The sequence below is a fragment of the Otolemur garnettii genome, unplaced genomic scaffold (assembly GCF_000181295.1).
Source record: "Otolemur garnettii isolate 467f Iridium unplaced genomic scaffold, OtoGar3 scaffold00016, whole genome shotgun sequence".
NCBI lineage: Eukaryota > Metazoa > Chordata > Mammalia > Primates > Galagidae > Otolemur > Otolemur garnettii.
The window spans coordinates 23,886,979-23,909,300 of record NW_003852411.1 but is presented as its reverse complement, the minus strand read 5'-3'; the positions used below and the strand labels follow the sequence as shown (position 1 = coordinate 23,909,300).

Genomic DNA, 22,322 nt, shown 5'->3' with positions numbered 1-22,322 from the left:
CGAGCGCAACAGGCGGCAGCCGAGGGGCCGGGGCCGGAGAGGAGCAGGCCGGGATGGACAAGCTGAAGAAGGTGCTGAGCGGGCAGGACACCGAGGACCGGGGCGGCCTGTCCGAGGTGAGTGCGTCCCCCACCCCAGCTCCCCCAGGCCGTCCGTCCGCGGATGGCGGCTGAGAATGTGGGGCAGGACTTCCAGGATTTCTTGGAAAGCAGCTCTGCCCCATCCTTTCCCTTCTCCCCTGCAGGGCTTCGCGGGGACCCCCGCCGCAGGTGCCACAGCCCAGGCACTTTGCCCTGGGCCGTCGGCATCTGTGTCTTTTTCTGTCCTGCGCCCGTTCAGCCCTCGCCTCCAAAGAGAGGGCGGCGCTGGGGTAGTGTCCGAGAGTATCTGCGGGCGGGAGGCCGGGCATCTGGGCCGTAGGCCCCATCTCTGCGGTCCCGGGAAAGCGCCTTAGCGCCGGGCTAGGCAGGGGGCCTCGCTGGGTCGGTCAGGCCGCCGACCCGGGAGAGAGGGTGTGGGTCCTGCAACCTTCCCAGCTCGCTGCCCACCCCCGGCGGGCCCTGGTGGCCGCGCCCGGTGCTGCTCTCTGAGTTTCTGCCCCGTTTAGTTGTAGGGTAACTCTCCCACCCGGCCGTGTGCACTTCGCCCTGTAGTTGTAAAACTTCGCCGCAGGATACCAGGGACCACATCGTGTTTTTCTGCCTCCACACCGTCCCTGCGGACTCTCTGTGGACACCCAGCGCCTCGGGAGATTGCCAGCGTGTGTGTTTGTTTTATTAGGAAGGTTTTGATCCAGCTGAAACTTGGCCACGGATGCCCTGTGTTCTAGAACGACGCGGAATGATGTAGTTCTATTTTGGGTGCTTTTAGTTTTAGTTAGTTTTTTTTTTTTAACCCTTTCTAGATGGCAGAATAACTTTTTTTTTTTTTTTTGCAGTTTCTGACCAGGGCTAGGTTTGAACCCACCACCTCCAGCATATGGGGCCAGCGCCCTACTCCTTTGAGCCACAGGCACCACCCCTATTTTTTGGTGTTTTCTTTCGCATCACTTTCCCCATCTGTAGAATGAAGGTGTTGAACAAGGACCCCCCCTCATTTTCTCAACTGGAAACCTGAGTTTTCCCTCTCCCTTTAACCAGTGTTTCTCATTTTCTCCCCTTTTGGTATTCATGATTTTATTCTGAGTTTTGTTTTGTAGGGTACTGGTACCTCCACCCCATCCATGAAATCTCAGAATGTAAATAAAAGTTATTCTCTAACCTTCCCCTTGGGAATAACACTATAGGAATCAAAAGTTATATGAACTGAGATTTAACTGGTTTTTTTTTTTTTTTTGACATTTCCAAACAGCTTGGGTGACTTCTTTTTGAAGTCTTCTTTTCGACTTCTTGCCTTTATTAATTGGTCAAGGCCTAGAAGTTAATTTCATAGGTTCTTTTTTCTTGATTTCCAGCTTCTGTTAAGAACTTTGAAGTTGAACTCAAGACCAGGCTTAAGAAAGGTCTGGCTTACTTAGCTGACTCTCATTGTTATTTAAAACTTTATCGACTGTCAACAAGTTTTTATGAGCAGTTGATGTTTAAGAGGAAGACACTTCTTCTGAAGACTCTTGAAGGGGTCTTCCCGTGTTGATGGTGGGATGATGCAGATATCACACATTTAGAAAATTACCATGATGCAGTGGACAAACCCTCAAGAGTGCACGACGCAGCAAAGTTTGAAAACAAATGCTGAGCTTGTTTTTACCTAAACTGGTGAATGCCTGCATTGGATACAATGAAGGGCTTTAACGTGTTGTAAGCTCAGGCAGGAATTAAATCTATTTTTAAAAGAATAAGTGCTTCTCTCTTGTTCTAAAAGACTTCAGGCAGTTTCCTCTTTTCTGAGTGAGATTTCTGTTTATATGCCTCATTGTATGGCACTTCCTGAGTCTTGAATTCCTGGGAAGCATTTTGTTGCCCATGGATTTCATCCTCAAGACTGTTTTGGATTAGTTTTTTACTTATTAGTTCAGTGCCTCCTTTAAGGTATCGGTACTGATTTGACTGTCATGTTTTTCATGATTTTGGGGTTGGAGGGCTCTGTTGTGAAGTTTCTGTTTTGTGTGGTAAGTTGGACTTCTGTGGACAGAACCTTACCATTCTAAAGTGGCCTTAGAATCTCTTTAAGAGGTCACCGGAAGTGAGGGCTTTTAAAAACTTTTGTTTTAATGCAAACCATAAAAGTATGACTAGTTCTATTTCTTCCACCTCTCCTTTGTAGTTATAAAATTTGCATGGCTGTTTCTAATCATAGCCTCCTGATGAATTTTCTAATTGATAACCTCATCTTCATAAATATACCTTAATTAACTGTTTAGTTTCAGTAGACTTCTGTCTGTAAATATAGATGTTGTTTTCTCTAAAGGATTCTAGGGACAAGGAGGATATGAATGGTAGCTTACTGTAAAGTGCAGGAATAAAGCAGTATTCCTTTCTTACCTTCTTTTGCTTACCAGTCGGGTTTCCTTGAACAGTTCTTAGCTTTACTACATGGCAAGAGCCCCTCTTCACATCCCAGAATCAAAGAACCTTTGTGATTAACTGGTGGTCAGACTGTTTGTGAGGGCGGTGCTTACAGATCCTATCCAAGTACTTTAAGCTACTCTAATTTCAAAAAAGTGCACGAGCACAGCTGCCATTAGCCTTGAATGTAGAAAGACATTTTATGAGTTTGTTTTTATAAATGGGCAAAAAGAAGCGTTTGGCTTAAAACAGAAATGGAACAATAGCTTCCTCCTTCCCTGACTAAGAGTGTATGTGTAAAAGAACTTGCAACCACATGGTAGTCCAAAACACATCTTGAAATTATCCCTGTCCCCCCACATTTGGGCAAAAAAAGGTAACATTTAGGTGGATGCAGCTTGAGAGACGTGTACAACTGGCGTGTCACTTTTCCTTTATGAAGGGAGAAACCAGGAAGGTATCTTGGGTGGAACTGCTTCCTGTTGTGGTGATTTTGATTTTGATGAGGGCTAGACTCTCACTGCCCTGTAGAGAATTTACCATTCTAGATGCCAGGACCAATTCAGATTTGGTACTTAGACCTTATGGGGATCCTGAACCTTTTTTGAATATCCCTGTTGAAGCCAAGTAGGGCTTAGGCTCCAATCCTCTACTACACTTTTCTCCCAACATGCAACTTGGTTGCTTTTTTTAAAACCTGCTAACAAAAGTTCTCTGGTTCTTGCATGGGTGGTAAGAGTGGTAGCAGGAGTCTAACTAGATTGTCTGGGGGCTACTACAGCCTGATAACAGGATATTTTCACATGGCCCATTTTGGAGCCTGCCAACTCCAAGGGAAGGGTTTTCCTCAGCATGGAGCACGGTGCTCATTCGTCAGGGCCAACACTGCTCCCTGCTGCGTGTTGCCGTCCCTGAGTGTACCTTCTGCGCTGGGTCGTGCATTGCCACACAATTCTGCAAATGCTCTGTGTGTGTGTGTGTGAGATATTGCAGTGTCATGAGCCCTATTTCAATATGTGTGAATCTGGAGGGGTAGGAAGAGAACCCTTTTTGATAGCTAAATACCTTCCTCCTGGGTGAAGATTAAGCCATTCTGTACCAATGCCTGCCATACCTGGGGAGGCCTCTTCAAGCTTCTGGTTTAGCAGGAACTTCGGAGAAAGGGTTGAAAACAAGCCCCCTGAGCTGGAGGCAGCCAGGACTGAGGGAGTTGCCAATCTAGTGACCTGCATACCCTCTGTCCCCACTTACCTTCCTCCATTAGCCAGGTGGAAATGTGGTAGGAAGCTTTGAGCACATTACCAGATGGGGACTGTGCTGGCCGTGTAAGGTGAGAGTCCTGCATGAGGGTGCATAGGCCTGGCCATCCTGCTGTGGCCTTGGTTTCTCAGTGGGCAGCTGTGTCCAGCTGGTAGCAGCTGTGTCCACTTGCAACAAGTGGACAGACTACGAAGGTCTCGGGTGCAGAGGCTTAGTTGTCAGCTTTAATGTGGGAAAAGCATCCCTGGGAGCCGTTCTCCTGTTTCAGTAGTTTTTCTGGTTTCCCTGCTCCAGGGAGGGATTCATCATAATGGCAGAGAATCAGGATAAGCAGAGCAGCAGTTAATTAACTAGGATCTATCTCAGTTGGGTGACTTGGCTAATGCCAGCGTGCTGTACATCTGTACTGAGAGTGGATAATTTGAGCCAGAGTCCTGATCAGGGGACAGCCTTCACCCTCTGAGGTCTCAGAAATGCTACAGGAGCAGCAGTTGCTGCGTCCTGGTTAGTTGATGTAGTTGAGAATGACCTGTGGATCAGGTGCCTGTGTACCCCCACCACCCTATTTCCTGGGACCCTGCCTAGTGGAGCTCATGGCTCTCCAGTTGTGGCCCCCATCCTGCCAGGGCTGTGGTATTTCTCTAGATCTGCCATCTCGCCTACATGTGTGTGAAATCAGTTGTGCTTGAGGCAGGGAGTCTGTCTCTACCTCTGGAGATGTTCATCTGGAGACATGGTAAGCTAGCAGCTGCCAGAGAGGAGACTGCTGTGTGGATAAGAGCTTACAGGTCTGAGAAGAGCTGGATTCTAGGACCCTCTGGAGCTGTGAGTATAGGAGGCTATGTTCCTTGCCTCCCTAGTACAGATTAACACTATCTCTAAATTTAATTATGTGCTTTCTTCATTTTTGGCAAATGTGTATGTACATGTATGTAATTATGGTTTTTTTTTTTAAAACAATTTCAGGTGGTTGAGGCCTCTTCATTAAGCTGGGGTACCAGGATAAAGGGCTTCATCGCATGCTTTGCTATAGGAATTCTCTGCTCACTGCTGGTAAGAGTTCCTCCCCTCCTGTCTTTCTCCACTACACTCCTTCACGTCTTTTCCCCCTTTCATCTGTCTTCCTTTTCCTTTTGTTCTTCACCAAAATGAGCAGATGAGAGAAGACAAAATAAAGGAGGGAGACGGGCATTTTAGGGCTTCCTCTGTAATCTGGTTGTGAGGCTGGGTAGGGGGGTGGCTCATGTGCCAACACTCTGCTTTAACTTCCAGGGTACTCTTCTGCTGTGGTTGCCCAAGAAGGGAGTACACCTGTTTGCAGTGTTTTACACCTTTGGCAACATTGCATCAATTGGGAGGTAACTTTTTTTTTTAATTCAACCTCAGGCAGTCTTTAGCTGGGGAAATAGATACGGATTTTGCTTGAGGGAGGTGAAGGAGGGTGGTCCAATAGCTTTAAGGATTTGGAGAGAAAGGAGGTGTTAGAATACATCACAATCATATTCTATTATTCTGAAACTTATTTTTGAGATAGTCTCACTCTGTTGTCCCTGGCTAGAGTGCCATGGTGTCATAGCTCACAATAAGCTCAAACTCTGTGTTCAAGCAAATCTCCTCCGTCAGTCTCCTGATTTGCCCACTACAGGTGCCTGTCACAATATCTGGCTGGTTTTTCTATTTTTAGTAGAGGCGGGATCTCACTGTTGCTCAGGCTGGTCTTGAACTCCTGAGCTCAAGTGATCCACCTGCCTCAGCCTCCTAGAGTGCTAGTATTATAGGCATGAGCTACTGTGCCTGGACGAAACTTTTTGTATATTAGTTTATCTTCGAAGCACCTGGGAGAAAGAAAGCAGTGTATGGTTGTGGTTTTCCTTATGAGGGGACTGACACAGAGCAGTGGGAAGATGTTTTGGGGTTTATAGCACTGTCTGCCCCATTGCTTTCAGAATTGTTGCTGCCAAAGACTGAGTTGATGATTTTAACATGATTTACCTTGCCAGCAGCCCTATGCGAAACTGGTTTTAATTTCATGCCAGACCATCCTGTACCTGAATGGGTGCTCACGTGGGCAGGGCACCTCATGAAGTGTTTCCCAGTAGTAGGCAGCTCATTCCACACGCTGTGGGTGCACAGACCTCCCAGGTCAAGCTCCTTCATGCTGATGCTTCGACCACACCCATGCTGATGTCTCCAGTCAGCTTCTGGAACTGGGAGCACCAGCCTGGCCTCTACCTGAGTGGCCCACAGGAACCTGGACTAGTCATCTTTCCTCCCCCCACTCCATGATTACTCACCAAGGCTTGGCGTTGACCTGTTAAACCTGGCTCCTTTGTTCCCATGCCTGCCCCTCACTGATTGACTTACAGGCCTATTGGATAAGCACTGATCATGCTCTGTGCTGGCCTATGAGGATACAAAGATAAGTGCAACTTGGTCCCTGCTGGTGGAGCTTGCTGGTCAGCCAGGCACATGTCATGTAATAAAACTGTTGACACAACAGGATATCCTGGAAAGAGATGCTCAGTGAGGGATATCTGACCTGACCTGACTAGGAGTCAGGAAGGGCTTCCTAGAGAAGGTGCTATCTGAGCTGGTCTTATCTTTGGCCTGCATCACCTCTCACCTGAACAAGGTGCCTCTGCTGGGTTTCTCTGCCTCCTCTCTTGTCTCTCTCCAGACTGTTTTCCACTGGGTTGTAAAGCCATTCGTTTGCAGCTGTGTTACCTCCTTGAGTGGCTGCCGGTTCCCTCTCTACAGGAGGAGTCTAGCCTTGTCAGCATGTACACAGGCAAGACCCTTTGAGATCTGGCTCACCTGGGTCCTGCTTCCCAGCCCCTGCATCTCCCAGTCAGGCTGAACTTCTTGCTGTTCTCCAGATGTCTTCATGCTTTTGTTCAGGCTGTTTTCTCTGCTGAGAGTGCTGCCCTATCTGTACCTTCTCTGGGTTGGTGGGTACTTGATCCTTTGTCACCTCTTACATGGCACTTTTCCTAATCTCCTCCTCCCAGAGCTGATGCTCTCTCCTTTGGGCTCTCTGTATCCCATCGAGCTTGGCAGCCCAGGTAACATGTTATTACACTGACTAGTTCCAAGTCTGCAAGCCACTTGAAGGGGCTGTGCCTGTGTCTTGACTTGTTCCCAGTTGTACCCAAACCTTGCTCTGTCTGGCTGGAAGTGCTCATCAGATGGTTGAATGTGCGACTCTGGCCGCTTTCTTAAAGCTTAATTTATAATCAATATAAATAACAGTGAAATGCTGACCCTCAGAGGTGTTTAATGTTGCCTCTAAAACTTTCTCAAATACTGTACGTAACTCACAAGGTTGTTGAGGGGGTGAAACAAGGTAATATCTGGCATTTAGCAAACATTTAACAAATAACAGATAACATTATCACTAGAATTATTCCTTGGAGATTATGAAAGAAAAGGAAATGTTAAAATAGTATAGATGTTCTACTTTATAACATAATCAAGCTAAGCTTGGTTTTTCTTTTTTTAAATTACCTGAGCCTGCTGGGTACAGTGGCTCACACCTGTAATCCTAGCACTCTGGGAGGTGGAGGCAGGTGGATAGCCTGAGTTCAGGAGTTCGAGACTAGCCTGAGCAAGAGTGATACCCTGTCTCTAAAAATAGGTGGGCATTGTTGCAGGCAGTCCCAGCTACTTGGGAGGCTGAAGCAAGAGCACCAGAGTTTGAGGTTGCCAGTGACCTATGATGCTATGACACTGTACTGAAGGCAACAAAGGTAACTTTGTTTCAAAAATAAATAAATGGGCAGCACCTGTGGCTCATTCAGTGATGGTGGCTGGTTTGAACCCGGCCCCAGCCAAACTGCAACAAAAAAATAGCTGGGTATTGTGCTGGGCACTTGGAGTCCCAGCTAGTCTGGAGGCTAAGGCAAGAGAATCACGTAAGCCCAAGAGCTGAAGGTTGCTGTGAGCTGTGATGCCATGGCACTCTACCAAGGGTGACAAAGTGAGAGTCTGTCTAAAAAAAATAAAAAATAAAAATAAATGAATAATAAATAAATTACCTGAGCCTTTTTACTTTGTTTTCTTGGGTAGATTGTCAAGGAGACAAGGTAGCACCTTCCAGAGATTGGGACCATCTAACCTGGTGGTATGAATGTGATTATAGAGTCAGACCTACATGCATTGACAGCCCTGCTGTGTTGTTTAGTCCTGTAGTTGGGTGGCCCCTGGTAAGATACCCCCTGGGCTTCAGTGTACTGGATTCTGTTCCATAGGTTCTCGATAGATTACATGAGAACAATGCATACAAGTCCCTTTAGCATAGTGCCTGCCACAGTTAGAGCTTTTCAAATACTAGCTATTTTTACAGCTTTTATTGCCACAGGAGATCTTGAGGGCAGACCCAGCATGCCAAGTCTGGTCTGAATGGCTTCCATGTGTTTGCCTTTTAGTACCATGTTCCTCATGGGACCAGTGAAACAGCTGAAGCGAATGTTTGAACCTACACGTTTGATCGCAACGATCCTAGTGCTGGTAAGTTCTGCTTGTTAGTAGACTTCTTAAATGAGAGTTTTTATTTCTGTTATATAGAATTTTTTCCCTTTTAAACCTGAGGTCTTCTTTTCTTTTTCTTTTGTCTTGATTTATTACCCAATTCCTATAATCTAATGGCAAAAGGAGCATTCTTCATCTAGTAATTACCACAATCCTCTCCTTTCAACTTGGTGTCAAGGTCCTATCAATTCTAGGAGGCACCTCTAGAGGGCGTTGCTTGTCAAATTAGCCCAATTGACAGTGGAGGTAGGAAGGGACACCTTGGTGGCAGTTGAAGCCATGCACAGGCCGAGCTTGGCGGGGATAACTGAGAACTACAGGATTCCTTCTCTGGAGTGGATGTCCAGTCTTCTAGAATGGGCCCCTTTTTCTTTTTCATTATCTGAATTTGGATCATATTTACTTGTTTTCATCAGTCTTCCTGAAGTGGAAATGGGTTCCTTGTGGTCTGTCATTCTTGTCCCCTGCTCTGACAACAGTGCCTTCAGTTTTGTTGTATCTTCCTGTCTTATCAGCCCAGAATGTCTCTCAGTTTTAGCCCGTTTTCTTCCACGTGGCCATTAAAATCATTCTAGACCACGTTTTCTGGATTTCTCTTACATAAACTCCCCATTATCCAGAACTCAAGCAACCAGCCTGTAGCATGGCCAACAAAAAAAAAAAAAGAAAGAAAAATCAGAGTTTATACTTGGTGCTCCATATCAGTAAGGCCATGCTTTGTGCACCACTCCCACAGTTCCTGTGTGTTCTCTGTAATGGTTTTAAGTGCTAATGTAGCATGCTTGAAGTTAAAAAAAATAGTCAAGTTGCAAAGTGTATTGACTGTCATTTAACTGAAATTGTACACTGTGTTTACAAAGCTATTTTATAATACAGTAAAACTATGTTATAGTAAGTGAAGTTGGTCTTTGTTTTAATTTGATTTTAATTTGTATTTTTCAATATTAATATCAAGTCAGTACAGTTTATGGTATGGTATAGTAAGGAGTTTAGAATTAGTCAGGCCTGTTTTTAATAGTAAAGCTTTAAACCAGAAACTACATTTATTCAGAATCTACCCATCCTCATGGGTGCCAGATAACAGGGAGGCCACCATATAATTAATATCAGTATTGCAACTCTTGGAATTTTTATTTTTAGTTTCATTTGCGTATGTCTCATTTATTCAAATAGGTAAGTTTCCTAAAGCCGTGATCACATTCACTGTTTGTTTTGTGTGGTGGTTTCAGAGCATCGGGCACAATGCTGGGAATAGAGAAAGTACTTAGGACATATTCATTGAGTTGTTGGTGTTACAGAGGGATGGAGAGGAAAGGCGTGGCTGCCGGCTCGGGCACCAGTTGTTCTTGGCCAGTGCTGATATATGTGGCCTGGACAAGTCTCTGTAGAAAGAACTTTCTAAGAAGGGCCTTAGGGAAGGTGTTAGGTGATGTGTAAACAAATAACAGGTTGCTGACTGTGAGGCTGACATCTCATGTTAACCTTTGTCCTTATATGCACTTTCTATTCCACAGACCAGCATTGGCAGAAGTTAAAATATAGAGATTTGTGTTGAGCTTACTTTAGTGTGTTTGAATGAAAAGATGGCTGGATAGATGGGTGGGCTAGAAATATGATTTTGTTTGCTGGGCAGAGATGCTGAGAACACTTGAAACAAGAAGAGCATCTTTTTAAAATCTACATGAATATTTATTGGCCAATTTGATTTCCTGGGGATTTTAACTCTTCTCCCAAACATGGGCGCTCAGGTGGGTTAAATGCTTTAAAATGAAGGATGTATTTGTTTGCTTTGATAAGCACAGCGTCTGCAGCCTAACAAGTATTGTTGTTGAGTTTGTCAAGAATTAAGTCTTGCAGGTTTTTTTTCTCTTTTCTTTTTTGCTGTGTTGTCATTGTATTCATTAAATTCTGTGTCCTTTCTTCCTGTAGCTGTGTTTTGCACTTACCCTGTGCTCTGCCTTTTGGGTAAGTGTATATTTTAATTTTCTGTAACCTTTTTGGCTTGTGCCCCTTGTCATACACGTTCCCGTAACCATGTCATTTTTCTTGCAGTGGCATAACAAGGGACTTGCGCTCATCTTCTGCATTTTGCAGTCTTTGGCACTGACGTGGTAGGTAACCTTTTAAACAGTCCCCGCCCACATAGCCCTCTGACTGATGCAGCTGGAGGAGATAAAACCCACCTGTTGTGGGTAGGAAGATTAGGAGCTCTTTAAAAGAATTCTCAGTGATGCAGGTGCAGTCAGGTTCCAGAGCAAAAGCCCATCGATTTGACCCCCTGCCAGCAGATGGCATTAGTGGTCTTGAGTGGTCATTGGAGGCTGCTTGTTTGCCTACCGTCCTGTTTTTTGCTGGGCTTATGGTTGATTTTGAGACGTTACAAGTGTTTTTTAAGTCAGTGAGTGCAAAAACAATGAAAGTATTTTGAGGGCTGGTAAAAGGAGTTGTGAGTCAAGTAGATGCTAAGGAAATAGAAAAGTGGTAAGAAAAATGAGTGTTAAATTTGTGATGGAATGAATCACTTAACAGAAGGACAAAGAGTGAATTGTCAGTGGGAGTTCAGGAAGAGTCACAAAGAGGAAAACGTGTGGCTGTGGGCTGTAGCACATGCCCTGGAGGCCTGTTGGCTTTTGGTGATTCAAGTGAGGACTAAGAAATTATAACTCAAGAGCCAAGCATGCGGAAAGAGCTACAGGAGACATTATTTTCTGAAGCCAGGTGGTGCTTTCAAACTTGTACAGCGTCAAGGCTTGGCGCTGGACAGAGGGGTGGTGGCAGGTGTGGAACCTGCAGCTCCTAAGACATTTCTGTAACACTTTCAGAGTTTGTCAAGGGATCGTGTGTGCTAGAACAGATTCAGTGTATGTATGTGTGGCTGATCTATTGTGGAAAGAAATGTTTGCTGTAATGCAGAGAAAGAAGACTGTGGAAGTTTTAAAGCTCCCAAGGATTAGTGAACTCCATGATAATGTATCTTGAGACTATAACTCCTAACTTTTCCTTTAGTAAGTCTGGACTTTTGAATAAAAATACTTTCAAATTGCCTTTTGGAATTGACTGTGTTCACAAGTAGACGAGCTTCTATACATGATAAGTATAAGATATGGAGAAGGCTGGTGGTGTGGTTTCAATAAGATGTGCACATTTTGGTTATAGATCCTAAAAGGGCCTGATTTTGGTTCCTTGTGTTTATATTTTGATTTTCTTCTGGGGGCAGAAATTGGTATCCACGTACACATGCCTTTCTTTGCTTAAAAACTGATTTTTCAACTCAGTTTCAAGGTTTTGGCATTCAAATGGGCCTAGATGAATGGCGATAATTCCGTTCAATACTGATAGACTGTGTTTGCTTTTCTTAGGGCTGCCCAGCTTATAGCCTGCCTGACACAGAGTGCCTGGTTCTTTAACATTATGGAGCCTCTTCCTGTATGGTTCCCTTTTAGGTAGTTGGCTGAGTTAACGGGGATTTATTAAGATACTGTTGGCATGGGGGGTGGTTTTTTTTTTTTTTTTTGCTATATATACAACTACGTTATCTCAGCATTGTTTATAATAGTGAAAAACAAGATGCAGCTGACTGTGTAACAATAAACTCCAGAGCAGTGGTTCTCAACCTGTGGGTTGCGACCCTTTTGTGACAATGAAAACACATTGCGGCATTAGGAAGGTTGAGAACCACTGCTCTAGAGATTTGAGCGACCTTCAGGTGCTGGGCAGAAGGGTGGAGGACGGGTTGCTATATTGCCCAGGTAGGTCTTGAACTTAAGGAGTCCTCCTGTCTGAGCCTCCTGAGGGTCTTTGAAGAATTGTACCTTTGTGGAATTTTTGTGCATAGGGTAGTTGGTAGTGCTCCCTTCTACCTTTTGTGTTTTCTTTATCTTCTTTTGAAATTAACAGGAGCAGAACATAAAATTTATCTCAAATGGGTAGAAGTTAAATTCTGTTGAGTTGAAAAATGTTAAGAGTTCAGCTGATAGAAATTTTAAGTGGTATTTTTTCAGAATAGGGTGCCTTTGCCATCTGGATATCTGGAATCTTCCTATTTTAAGTGATTGGCACTGACTGATTTGGTTAAAGCTGTACCCCAGTGAGGCTGAAGTTGTAGGGTTTCTCTGCACATGAACTTTTGCTGTGCATGTGTGGCCCAGTGGATGTGTGGGTCTTTGTGTGCACGTGTGCCTCCTCCAGGCTGAGCAGGGGAGCAGGTCTGAGTAATTGTAGGTGTTCTTACAGCTCAGAAACCCATTCCACTGTGTAATAATCCACGCCCTTCATTTGATTTGATCTTGCATTTGTTTTTCATTATAGGTATAGCCTCTCCTACATACCATATGCAAGGTAAGACTGACTATGTATTGGGAAGTATAATTTCTGTCATTCGGGGACAATGATATATTTGCATAAGGCCTTTTAATTTGCGGGTGTGCTTTCAGAGAGTACATGCTATTTATCCTTACTAAAATCTCTTGAGTCTAAAGAGCAAATGTTATACATCTGTTTCACAGATGAGTGTGCTGAGGGTCACCCCTCCACTCACCCTAATTGAACAACTAATGATGGGTATTGACCCAGGTCCACCAGTTCATGATATTGTAAACATTTTACTCTGGCACATAGATTGTCTTTTAACCTGTAGCTTGGAGTAGGGTTGTTTTTTTTTAAGGTGATATCATTTGAATATCATTGAGCAAGTGCTAGAGGGATCTCAATTTGTGCTTATTTTCTTGTAGTAAGTATCCCACTGATGAGAGAGTTTCAGAAGAATTTCTAAAGGGGGAAAGTAAGCAGGACCAGGGCTTCCTCATTAGCTGTGTGACCTTGGGCAACTCTCTTGACCCCTCTCCCCTGGTAACTAGACTGGGTTGGAGTAGATCATCCCCAGAGGCTTCCTCCAGCTCTAAACCTCTTTCCATGATGTCCCTCTCCAATTAGCCACATGAGTTGTCTCTGACTCTGTTCTGCTACAGCTATTTAACTTCGCTGCTTCTTTTATTATTATCTATTAACTAAAAACAAGCTTTTCCTTAACTGTATGGAGGAAATGAAAAATTATGCTTGACCTGGGAAGGAGGAAGAGGGATCTCAGGGGTTATGCATTCCAACTCCCTTGCTGAGAGTGATCTGAAAGTGCTGAGGGTTGATTAGATGAGAAGCTAATAAGCCCAAAATGTCAAAGGTTGGGCACTGTTCAAAGGGTGGCTTTATGGATAGGTTCCAGGAGGGTGAAACAGTTAGGGAATGCTTCAAGCAGACCTGGCCTTGTTGGGGAGGTAGTGGCTTGTCCAAAAAGGTTATGCACAGGGATGACCTAGAAAGCTAGATTTTTGGGTGAAGTAAGCCAGAGCCTATCACAGCTGAGCGTCCAATGAGATATTGGCCAGCCCACCAACATTTGAATATAATAGGTGCCTGAACCAGGAACATAACTTGTAAAGCCTAGTTCAAAATGAAAATGTGGGTCTCTTGCTAGAAAATGATATGAGAATTTCAAGATGGTGACATCAAAGCCTTAAACTCAATGTGGACCCTTTAAGTACAGAGCCCAGTTCAATTGCATAAGTCCTATCCATGAAGGCCGGTGGTGTCACTCTTCAGGGCTGCAGTGTCAAAGCCCGGGTATTCTGGTCGCTATTTTGTTATCTCACTCAGGAAGAATTGCTCTTAGGTGCCTGAGGGCTATTTACCTTAGCAGAAGGGAGGGGGAGAGAAGAGAGAGATAGTGTTTGAGAGAGTAAAGCAGTCTTCTTAGAAAGATAGAGCTTAGTCTTTAGCAGAGCTTAGTGATCTTCCGCAGAAAGACACTGTGCTGGCGTTCTGCAGGCAGGAGAAGCGACAGAGTCAGAGTAGGCAGGTCCGTGATAGAATGCGCACGATCCCGACTGCTTCCTCCTCCAGCCTAATATAAGGCTGATCTCGTGCCTCTCAACAACACAGGTGTAGAGACTGCCAGTTCACTAATGCTCTCATCTGACAAGCTCTCTCATGCTTGTTAGGAGAGCTAAATCCTTCTCCATGCCCTTTTCACCAAGGTGTTCCATTATTGAGCTATAGGTATTTCTTAGAATTCTTACTTCTCCTAGCCATAGGCTATACAGGCTGCTGCACTGCAGGTTTGATCTGGATTGGCATGTGTAAAACTTCTCTACAAGTGATTGACAGGAGGATGTAATTCTATTTGAGTTTTATGTGCCGAGCAGATGGAAATTTCCTATAGTAAGGACATTTCACAAAGCTAGGTTGTACCCTACCCTTGTATTTGTAACTTCCCCTAGAATAGCTTTTCCCACAGTGTTCCATGGGGAGCCGTGATTGGGACTCATGTGGCCACAGAACCCTTCTTTTTCTCTTTTGCATCTCTCTCTCTCTCACACATCTCTTTGGACTATTGTGAAGAGGTCCTGCCTGGCATCATCTTGATATTAAAGTGCAGTGCTTGCTTGTGCAAATGTGCTATTCACCGCTCCCTCCTCCCTTGTGGGATTCCCTCGTGGTTAGTGCAAGCACAGTTGAGAGCACAGAAGGAACAGGCGCCATGCTGCACAGGGAGGTGTGGGGCTGGAACTGGAGGTGTTGCTTGGATAGAATAATAATTTGTCCACGGGGGAAATGCCTATGCAGGGCTACTACAGCATGTTGATAAGCATTCTGTTCCCATAGAGAGCTTTCTGGGTTAGGGAGCTCCTGAAAGATGTCCCTTAAAAAAGTTGCTGCTGCCTGGGCAGTGCCTGTGGCTCAGTGAGGAGGCCACCAGCCCCAAATACCGAGGGTCGCAGGTTCAAATCTGATCGCAGATAAACTGCAACAAAAAAAATAGCTGAGCGTTGTGGCAGGCGCCTGTAGTCCCAGCTAGTCGGGAGGCTGAGGCAAGAGAATCGCCTAAGCCCAAGAGCTAGAGGTTGCTGTGAGCTGTAATGCCACAGCACTCTACGAGGGTTACAAAGTGAGACTCTGTCTCTAAAAAAAAGAAAGAAAAAAAGTTTCTGCTGCCTGGTTACATTGAAGAAAGGTCTTTGTGACTACTCCACTTAATGCTGTCTATGATTATGATTGTGTCTGCTGTTAAAATGTAGCAGTCCTGACTAATTTCTTGGTTTCTGACAGCCTATACTTTATGTTTTCCACCAATTAGCTATCATTTATCAAACACCTACTCTGTGCAGTGCACTAATACCTACGACCAATCTGTAGGGTAAGAGAGACAACCCTCTTTTACAGATAAGGCATTTGAAACTCAAAGCGACTAAGTAACTGACCCGGGATCAAGCTACCAATAAATGTAGAAGCTGTGGTTTGATGCTAAGTGGGCCTGACCTCCTCAGTCTAGGTGCCTTCTATTCTGCAGCTGCTGTTGTGTACCAAGGAAACTCTAAAGGAGGGCCTTTGAGGTGATGACGTTCCATTCATCTTTGTGTTTTTTCTTTCCCAGGGATGCTGTGAAGAAGTGTTTTGCCACATGTCTTGCATAACGCACAGCCAATTTTGCAAAGCTTTGGACAGCACTGTGTATGGAAGCTGGTGGACAGTTTTGTAAATATCTTTTAAACCTCTGTCTTACAGACATGTGCCTTGTATCTTGCAGCAATGTGTTGCTTGTGATTTGAACATTCAAGGGTTGCTTTTGGAAGCAGTGATGAGTTCCCAAACTTGAATGTCTGTAGCACAGTAGAGAAGCAAGTTTTGTTCTGAATCTTATGGGTTGGAATCTTCCTGAAGTACCTTTTTGGATGTTATCTCTCATAAATAAAAAGCTATTAAAGCAGCAGCAGATAAGCCTTGGGTGCCAACAATTCCTAGGCGGCCCCATCAGGGATTGCAGGAGTACAACAATAGGAGACAGAATTTTGGGGTCAACAGGTCCTTTGCCACTTGGAAACCATCTTTCAGTGTGGAAACCATCACCAGTGTCCCACATCGGTCAGACATGCTCCATGTCTGAGAACAAGGGATTCTGCCTTACATAAGCCTGTAGAGAGCCTGGCCATGGAGGGAAGAAGAAAATGGATACTTTTTGATGATATATTAATATGTTTTTAATCTCGACCCAGGCATTCCTCCTGTTATTCTGGTTCTGCGCCTGACTGTGGGATGTATTTTTGAACTCTTGGTGCAGAGTTCTTTTATCTTGGGTTTTCTTTCCATCTCCTGCTCCCATCCCCAGCCTCTCCCTTCATTTCTTTACTTGTGACCCTTTGGCACTAGATGGAGAGAGAACCAAGCAGCAGCAGAGAACACTGCTATTTCCTTTTGGACAGGAGCCAATAAGAGGGGAAAAATCTTGCTGCTCTCAGCTGTTTTTTTCTTCATTGTGTATAAATGCTTGCCTTTAAACTGATCTTATTTTCCATTCTCCTCCGGAGCAGGGCCAGGGGAAAGTGGACAGGGAAACAATCCCTGTTGTAGGTCTAGCAGGCAGCAGCCACGCCTGCCCAGTGACCTTCTTTGCATAGACCCCGCCTTTGCACTTCAGCCTGTGCTGGAGGCACTGGGGAGGACCCCGTAGATGGCAGGTGGTCATATCGCAGCCTCATGCCTAACCACAAAGTGCTTTTGTGTCTGTGGTCTCATCTGGTCTTCATGAGAGCCTCGTGATGAAGCAGGGATTTGTCCTCCACTGCACAGTGAAAGAAAGCAAAGCCCAGATTAGTTTTCAGATCCACCATAGCACAGCTGAGGCAGAGCCAAGCCTGGAGCCTGGGTGCCCCAGCTTCAGCCACCTTTATGACCCAGTGTTGCTTGGTATGTCTGTACCACCTGTAACTTTTCACTACCAAGCCTGTGTCTTTTCTATAATAGTTCATGTCTTTTTATGTCACTTCACATGTGTCACTCATGCCTGGCTCTTCCTGCCAGTCTCCCTTTCTGGAAGGTTCCTCCTGGGTCTGTAGGATGTTCATTGTTCCCTTGTGTTCTCTCTCAGCTCTTCTTTGATGCCTGCTCATGAATGTCCTGCTTTGTTAGCCGGACGCCTGGCACTCCAGGACCTCCATAGTCACCCTATAAATGAATCTGTTTGGATTTGCCTTTCTGTTCTTTATCCCAGGCCGACTGGTTCACTTGGGCGGCTCCTCTGGCCCCTCCAAACCAAAGGCAGAGGCCCACTCGTTGTCTCCTAGTTTGTGGTTGATTGCTGAACTTCTTTTTATCCTACTGTGGCTAAGAACTCTGGTCTTGTTTTCTGGGAGCTGGGGAGGTATAAACAGGCCTCAGGGGGCAGAGGGAGGAGCCAGTCTTCCCAGGCGCCTTCTAGGCTATAGAGAGCACCCTCTCATAGGCGGAGGTCCCTAACTACATTCAGCCACGGGGAGAAATTGTGTGCTACTTTCTGGCTTTTGTGGGGTTTCTTCATATTCCAGGTGCCTTTTGGAAACAGCTCAGATCTCAGAGGGCTGTGGCTTCAGCTGATGTGAGGCAGGCCTGACTAGATACCAAGAGCTCCCACGGCCTGGAGCAGTACACCTAGAGGGCTGACTCTCCATGGCTGGACTTGAATTTGTAGGACATGAGACCGAGTTACCTTTTAAGATGCCACCAGGGCCGTATGTCATAGTAGTAGTGAATGTACCCTTTGAAGTCAGACTGGGTGTGAGCTGTGGCTCAGTCATATGCTAATTGTGTCATGTTGAACAAGTTACTTATCCTCTGGTTCCTCCGTTTGCCCATCTGTTTAAAAATGGTGGAGATGTGATTGCTGAAGCATCATTGTGGCATGTCAGTGGGATAGGTGTCACGGGCTCAGCATGGGCCCAGCATAAACTCTCAGCAAAGGGTAGGTGTTAGTATTTAATCCCTGAAATAACTGGGGACAGAAAGAATGTCTCTGAGCATTCATGTATCTAACATATTTCTCTATGCCTGGCACTGTAGAAGCTGCCATGTTTTATCTTATTTGCCCCTCACAGTGATTGATTGCCAGGCGAATGGTATTATCTCCATCACCTCAGAGGACAGCCAGAGAGGGTCAGAGGCCTGTACCAGATCTCACCAGTAGGTGGCATCAGGGAGCTCGGCGTTTGTGGCCACTTTGCTCAGACAGCTTCAGTCAGGAAACAATCAGTGGCTTTCTGGCCTTCTCGGATCTTCCACACCCTTTTCCTTCTGTTGCCTTATCTTTTGGTTGTTTCCCTACTTGTTTTTATCTAGACAGTGGGAGGAAAAAGTCCATTTCAAATCTGCTGAATTCTGTTACCAAGCAACAGCAGTGATTAAAAGCAACCTAGTGGGTGAGACGAGTAGAGAACGAGGGTTTCAGACTGTGGTTGGTCATGGTCTCTGTTTCCCCCCACCCTGCTCTCCACCCTAGCTGGTCACTGACTCCTTTCACATGGGAATGCAGTGCCCAGCCAGGGATGTGCCTCCAGCTGTGCAGAGCCCTGCCCTGGGTACACTTTCCTGTGCCCTGTTGACTCTTTTGAGTGTTTTACTGGGAGGAGCATTGCCCTCTAGACCAGGCATCCTCAAACTATGGCCGGCAGGCCACATGCGGCCTGCCTAGGACATTTATCTGGCCCACAGGGTATTTTTGCCAACGCTGCCTGTCCTGCTTAGCAACTGACTTGTCCTGGGGCCTGTAGTCCAGACCTCCAACAGTCTGAGGGACAGCGAACTGGCCCCCCTGTTTAAAAAGTTTGAGGACCCCTGCTCTAGACCAGGAGAGGTGGCTTCTCCTCCCCTCTCCTGCTTTTCCCAGGCCCTGGTCATTGGATTATGGGCAGGCTGTGTAATGGCTCTCTGACTCCACCTCCTGTCTCCTTATGTGAAAAACTTACTTTCCCTCCACAGCCTGTGTTCAGGTCAAGACCCCAGGTTGAGCTGTCTTATATCTGGAAGGAAAACATTATCCCCAGTTTAGGATTTTCAGTGGGCCAATGATCTCAGTGCTGGAGCATCTGTTCACCCTTGAATGCTGACTTCATGGAACATCTGTCTCCTCCTTTCAACCCTAATCATCATATGTTCAGGGACATAAAATCATGAAATGCATTCTATTTAAAGTTACTTTTTGATATTCCTATTGAGGTAATAAGGTACCTGAATACTGGTTTGGCTACTGCTTTTTTTCCCCTTTTGTTAGTGACAGAATCTTCCTGTGTTGTCCCAGCTAGAGCACAGTGGGGTCATCATAGGTCACAAGTGATCAAACTCCTGGGCTCAAGTGATCCTCCTGACTCAGCCTTGTAAGTAGCTGGACAACAGGCATGCACCACCACACCAGGCTAATTTTTCTATTTTAGTAGAGACTAGGTGTTACCCTTGCTTAGGCTGGTCTTCAACTCCTGACCTCAAGTGATCTTCCTGTCTTGGCCTCCAGGAGTACTAGGATTACAGGAGTGCTGGGATTACAGTGAGCTGCTGCTTTTGATAGTGACAGATGTTGCAGTCTAGTGATGAGATTTAGTGGGATGAGTTGGAAAATCAAAGTGCAGCCCGAGGGCTGTGGATTTCTTTTCTGTAGGACTGTCTACATGAGGCTTTCCTTGTCTTCCATTTATTCACATATCTTCTGACTAGAGCCAGCTGCGGGATTATCAGATACTTTAAAATTCACAACCTGGGTTGGCACCCATAGCTCAGTGAGTAGGGCACCGGCCATATATACCAAGGCTGGTAGGTTCGAGTCCAGCCTGGGCCTGCTTAAACAATGATTACTGGGCAGTGCCTGTGGCTCAGAGGAGTAGGGCGCCGGCCCCATATGCCAGAGATGGTGGGTTCAAACCCAGCCCTGGCCAAAAACTGCAAAAAAAAAAAAAAAGCCAGGTGTTGTGGTGGGCTCCTGTAGTACCAGCTACTTGGGAGGCTGAGGCAAGAGAAACTCGTAAGCCTAAGAGTTTGAGGTTGCTGTGAACTGTGATGCCATGGCACTCTACCAAGGGCAACAAAGTGAGACCCTGTCTCAAATAAAATTCACAACCTGTTCTAAAACCTCATTTTCAGCAAAAAAACAAAAAATCCAACCTCAGTGTTTAAAGATCTTTGAAGCCGTTTTATAGATTTTTGGCATAGTGTTTTTGGTTTAAAAATCCAAGATTTTTAGAAGTTTAAAATGTGCAGTAGTTCATTTGCAAATATCGTTTTAAAATAAATTAATAGATAACTTTCAGCTGAAACTAAATGCAGATTTATGTCTCTAACTCTTGGTGAGATGTAGAACTAGATGTCTAGATTTTTGGGGAATTTTTATTTAAAAAGTTGGTTGGGAGGTCAAATTGTTTGACTTTAAAGTACTTTCTCATAATTTTTACAAAATTCTGAGATCTTGTGTATTTTTAGTTGAGTAAAGAAAAAAGTGTGGTGAAGTTTGATTTCAGCTCACTCAAGAACAGGGTGTACCCCCTGGGTCGTTTCCAGTTCTACACTGAGTGCTCTCTGAAGTCCCTGATGCTTAGCTGTACCCTGGATTTACCAGATTTTTGTTGCAGTGAGGCAAATGACAAGTATCAGAGCCTTCGTTAATATAAATTGATAAAAAATTCCATCCCTTTCTAGTGGGAGAAGATAAACTGATAATGGGTTTAGAAGTGTACGGAATAATTTTATGTAGGTAGGATGGTTTGAAACCAGGAAAGAGCAATTTTGCTATTTAATTTAAAAGGTCAGTCCACAGCATCGTAACATAATAATAGTGATATATTCGCAACATAGTAGTGCCACTACATTTAATAAACAGCTATAAAAAACAAGAAAGGGGCAAATGGTATAGTCCCTGTGAGGCATCCAAGGTCAAGTTGAGGCTAGTACCTCTACGGATTGAATGTCTGTATTACAAGAGTTAATGAGCCTTGTTCTAAATATAAATGAACCTTATATTTGTGTAATCTAAAGGAGAGCTATAGTTTACATTTGATTCTGTGGTCTTTGCCGTAAAAAGTGTTTATTTTGCCTTTTTCAATGTGTTTGCTTGACTTTGCAACCTTAAATAAGGAAAGGAAAGAAAATCACCACCCCCTGAACCCTGATCTTTTGCTGCTTTTTAAATTCTGATCGTGACGTTGGGAGTGATGATGTTCAAAAGCCTGTGGTGAATTTACACGCCTTCAGAACTTTGTGCCTGTTTCAATATGATAAGCTTTTAAAACACTTTGTTAAAACACAAATTCTTTTTTTTGTAATTGTATACATACTCATAAGTAATTTTGAATGCTACTGATTGTATAACTAAATTTTTATATCTAGGAAAAATACTCTGGAGTACTACTTTTCCTATCTTGAGACTCTATTTCATATATCTTGTTTTCTTTTTACTAACTTATTTCAAAGAGAATGTTGCTAAGCTGTTAACACTTCCCCATCACAATTATCATTTGCTTTTTTTTCCTTCTCCAATAAATGATCTTTAATAAATCTAGTGTTGTCTCTTATTCATGTCTGTTTTCCTAGGAGTCACCAAGGCAAATGAAGATGGCACAACTGTTAGAAAAGATCAAATCTTTGAGTTTTGAGCATATAGGACACATTACAGGCACTTAAAGGTTTTTTAGGGGCTAAATGGATATGTGATCCTCTCTTTCAAATGACTCCAGGTTTCACGTGGGTCTAAGAACAGGTTTGAAAATTTTTGAAAAGAAATTTCCTTAATTGTTTATTTTGGACTATTCCTACACACCTAGCAGGTTGAGTTATTTTGTGTAAAGTAGGTTGTCAGATTACTATAAAGCCGTTCATAATGTTTTATTCTTTTAATATCTGTACGATTTGAATTTAAGTCCCTGTGGTGGTGCTATTGGTAATTTGAGGTGTCTCTTTTTTTGCCTTGATCAATGTAGCTAGAAGTTTATAAAGGTTTTTTTTTTTTTTTTAGACAGTCTCACTATGTTGCCCTCGGTAGAGTGCTGCGGTGTCACAGCTCACAGCAACCTCTAACTCTTGGGCTTAAGTGATTCTCTTGCCTCAGCCTCCCAAGGGACTACAGGTGCTTGCCATGGCACCCAGCTACTTTTTGGTTGCATTTGTTGTTGTTTAGCAGGCCAGGGCTGGGTTTCAACCTGCCAGCCTTGGTGTATGTGGCTGGCGCCCTACCCACTGTGCACAAGTGCC

General features: G+C 44.5%; 1 protein-coding gene across 1 annotated transcript; it reads left to right on the top strand.

Annotated features, from left to right (window-relative positions):
- The first annotated feature begins 6 nt into the window (after window positions 1-6).
- On the top strand, window positions 7-16,057 carry SFT2D2 (SFT2 domain containing 2). Its single transcript, XM_003785726.1, has 8 exons — window positions 7-116; window positions 4,731-4,817; window positions 5,037-5,122; window positions 8,189-8,270; window positions 10,221-10,256; window positions 10,344-10,402; window positions 12,600-12,629; window positions 15,718-16,057. The coding sequence occupies exons 1-8, from the start codon at window positions 54-56 to the stop codon at window positions 15,755-15,757; spliced, it is 483 nt and encodes a 160-aa protein (XP_003785774.1). The 5' UTR covers window positions 7-53; the 3' UTR covers window positions 15,758-16,057.
- Window positions 16,058-22,322: the final 6,265 nt, after the last annotated feature.

What these genes read in the sequence shown, in the direction of transcription:
- SFT2D2 (XM_003785726.1), top strand. Translation starts at nt 54, where the DNA reads ATGGACAAGCTGAAGAAGGTGCTGAGCGGGCAGGACACCGAGGACCGG. An exon ending in AACATTGCATCAATTGGGAG is followed by an intron (nt 5,123 to 8,188) that starts GTAACTTTTTTT and finishes TTTGCCTTTTAG; the next exon opens with TACCATGTTCCTCATGGGAC. An exon ending in TCGCAACGATCCTAGTGCTG is followed by an intron (nt 8,271 to 10,220) that starts GTAAGTTCTGCT and finishes TTCTTCCTGTAG; the next exon opens with CTGTGTTTTGCACTTACCCT.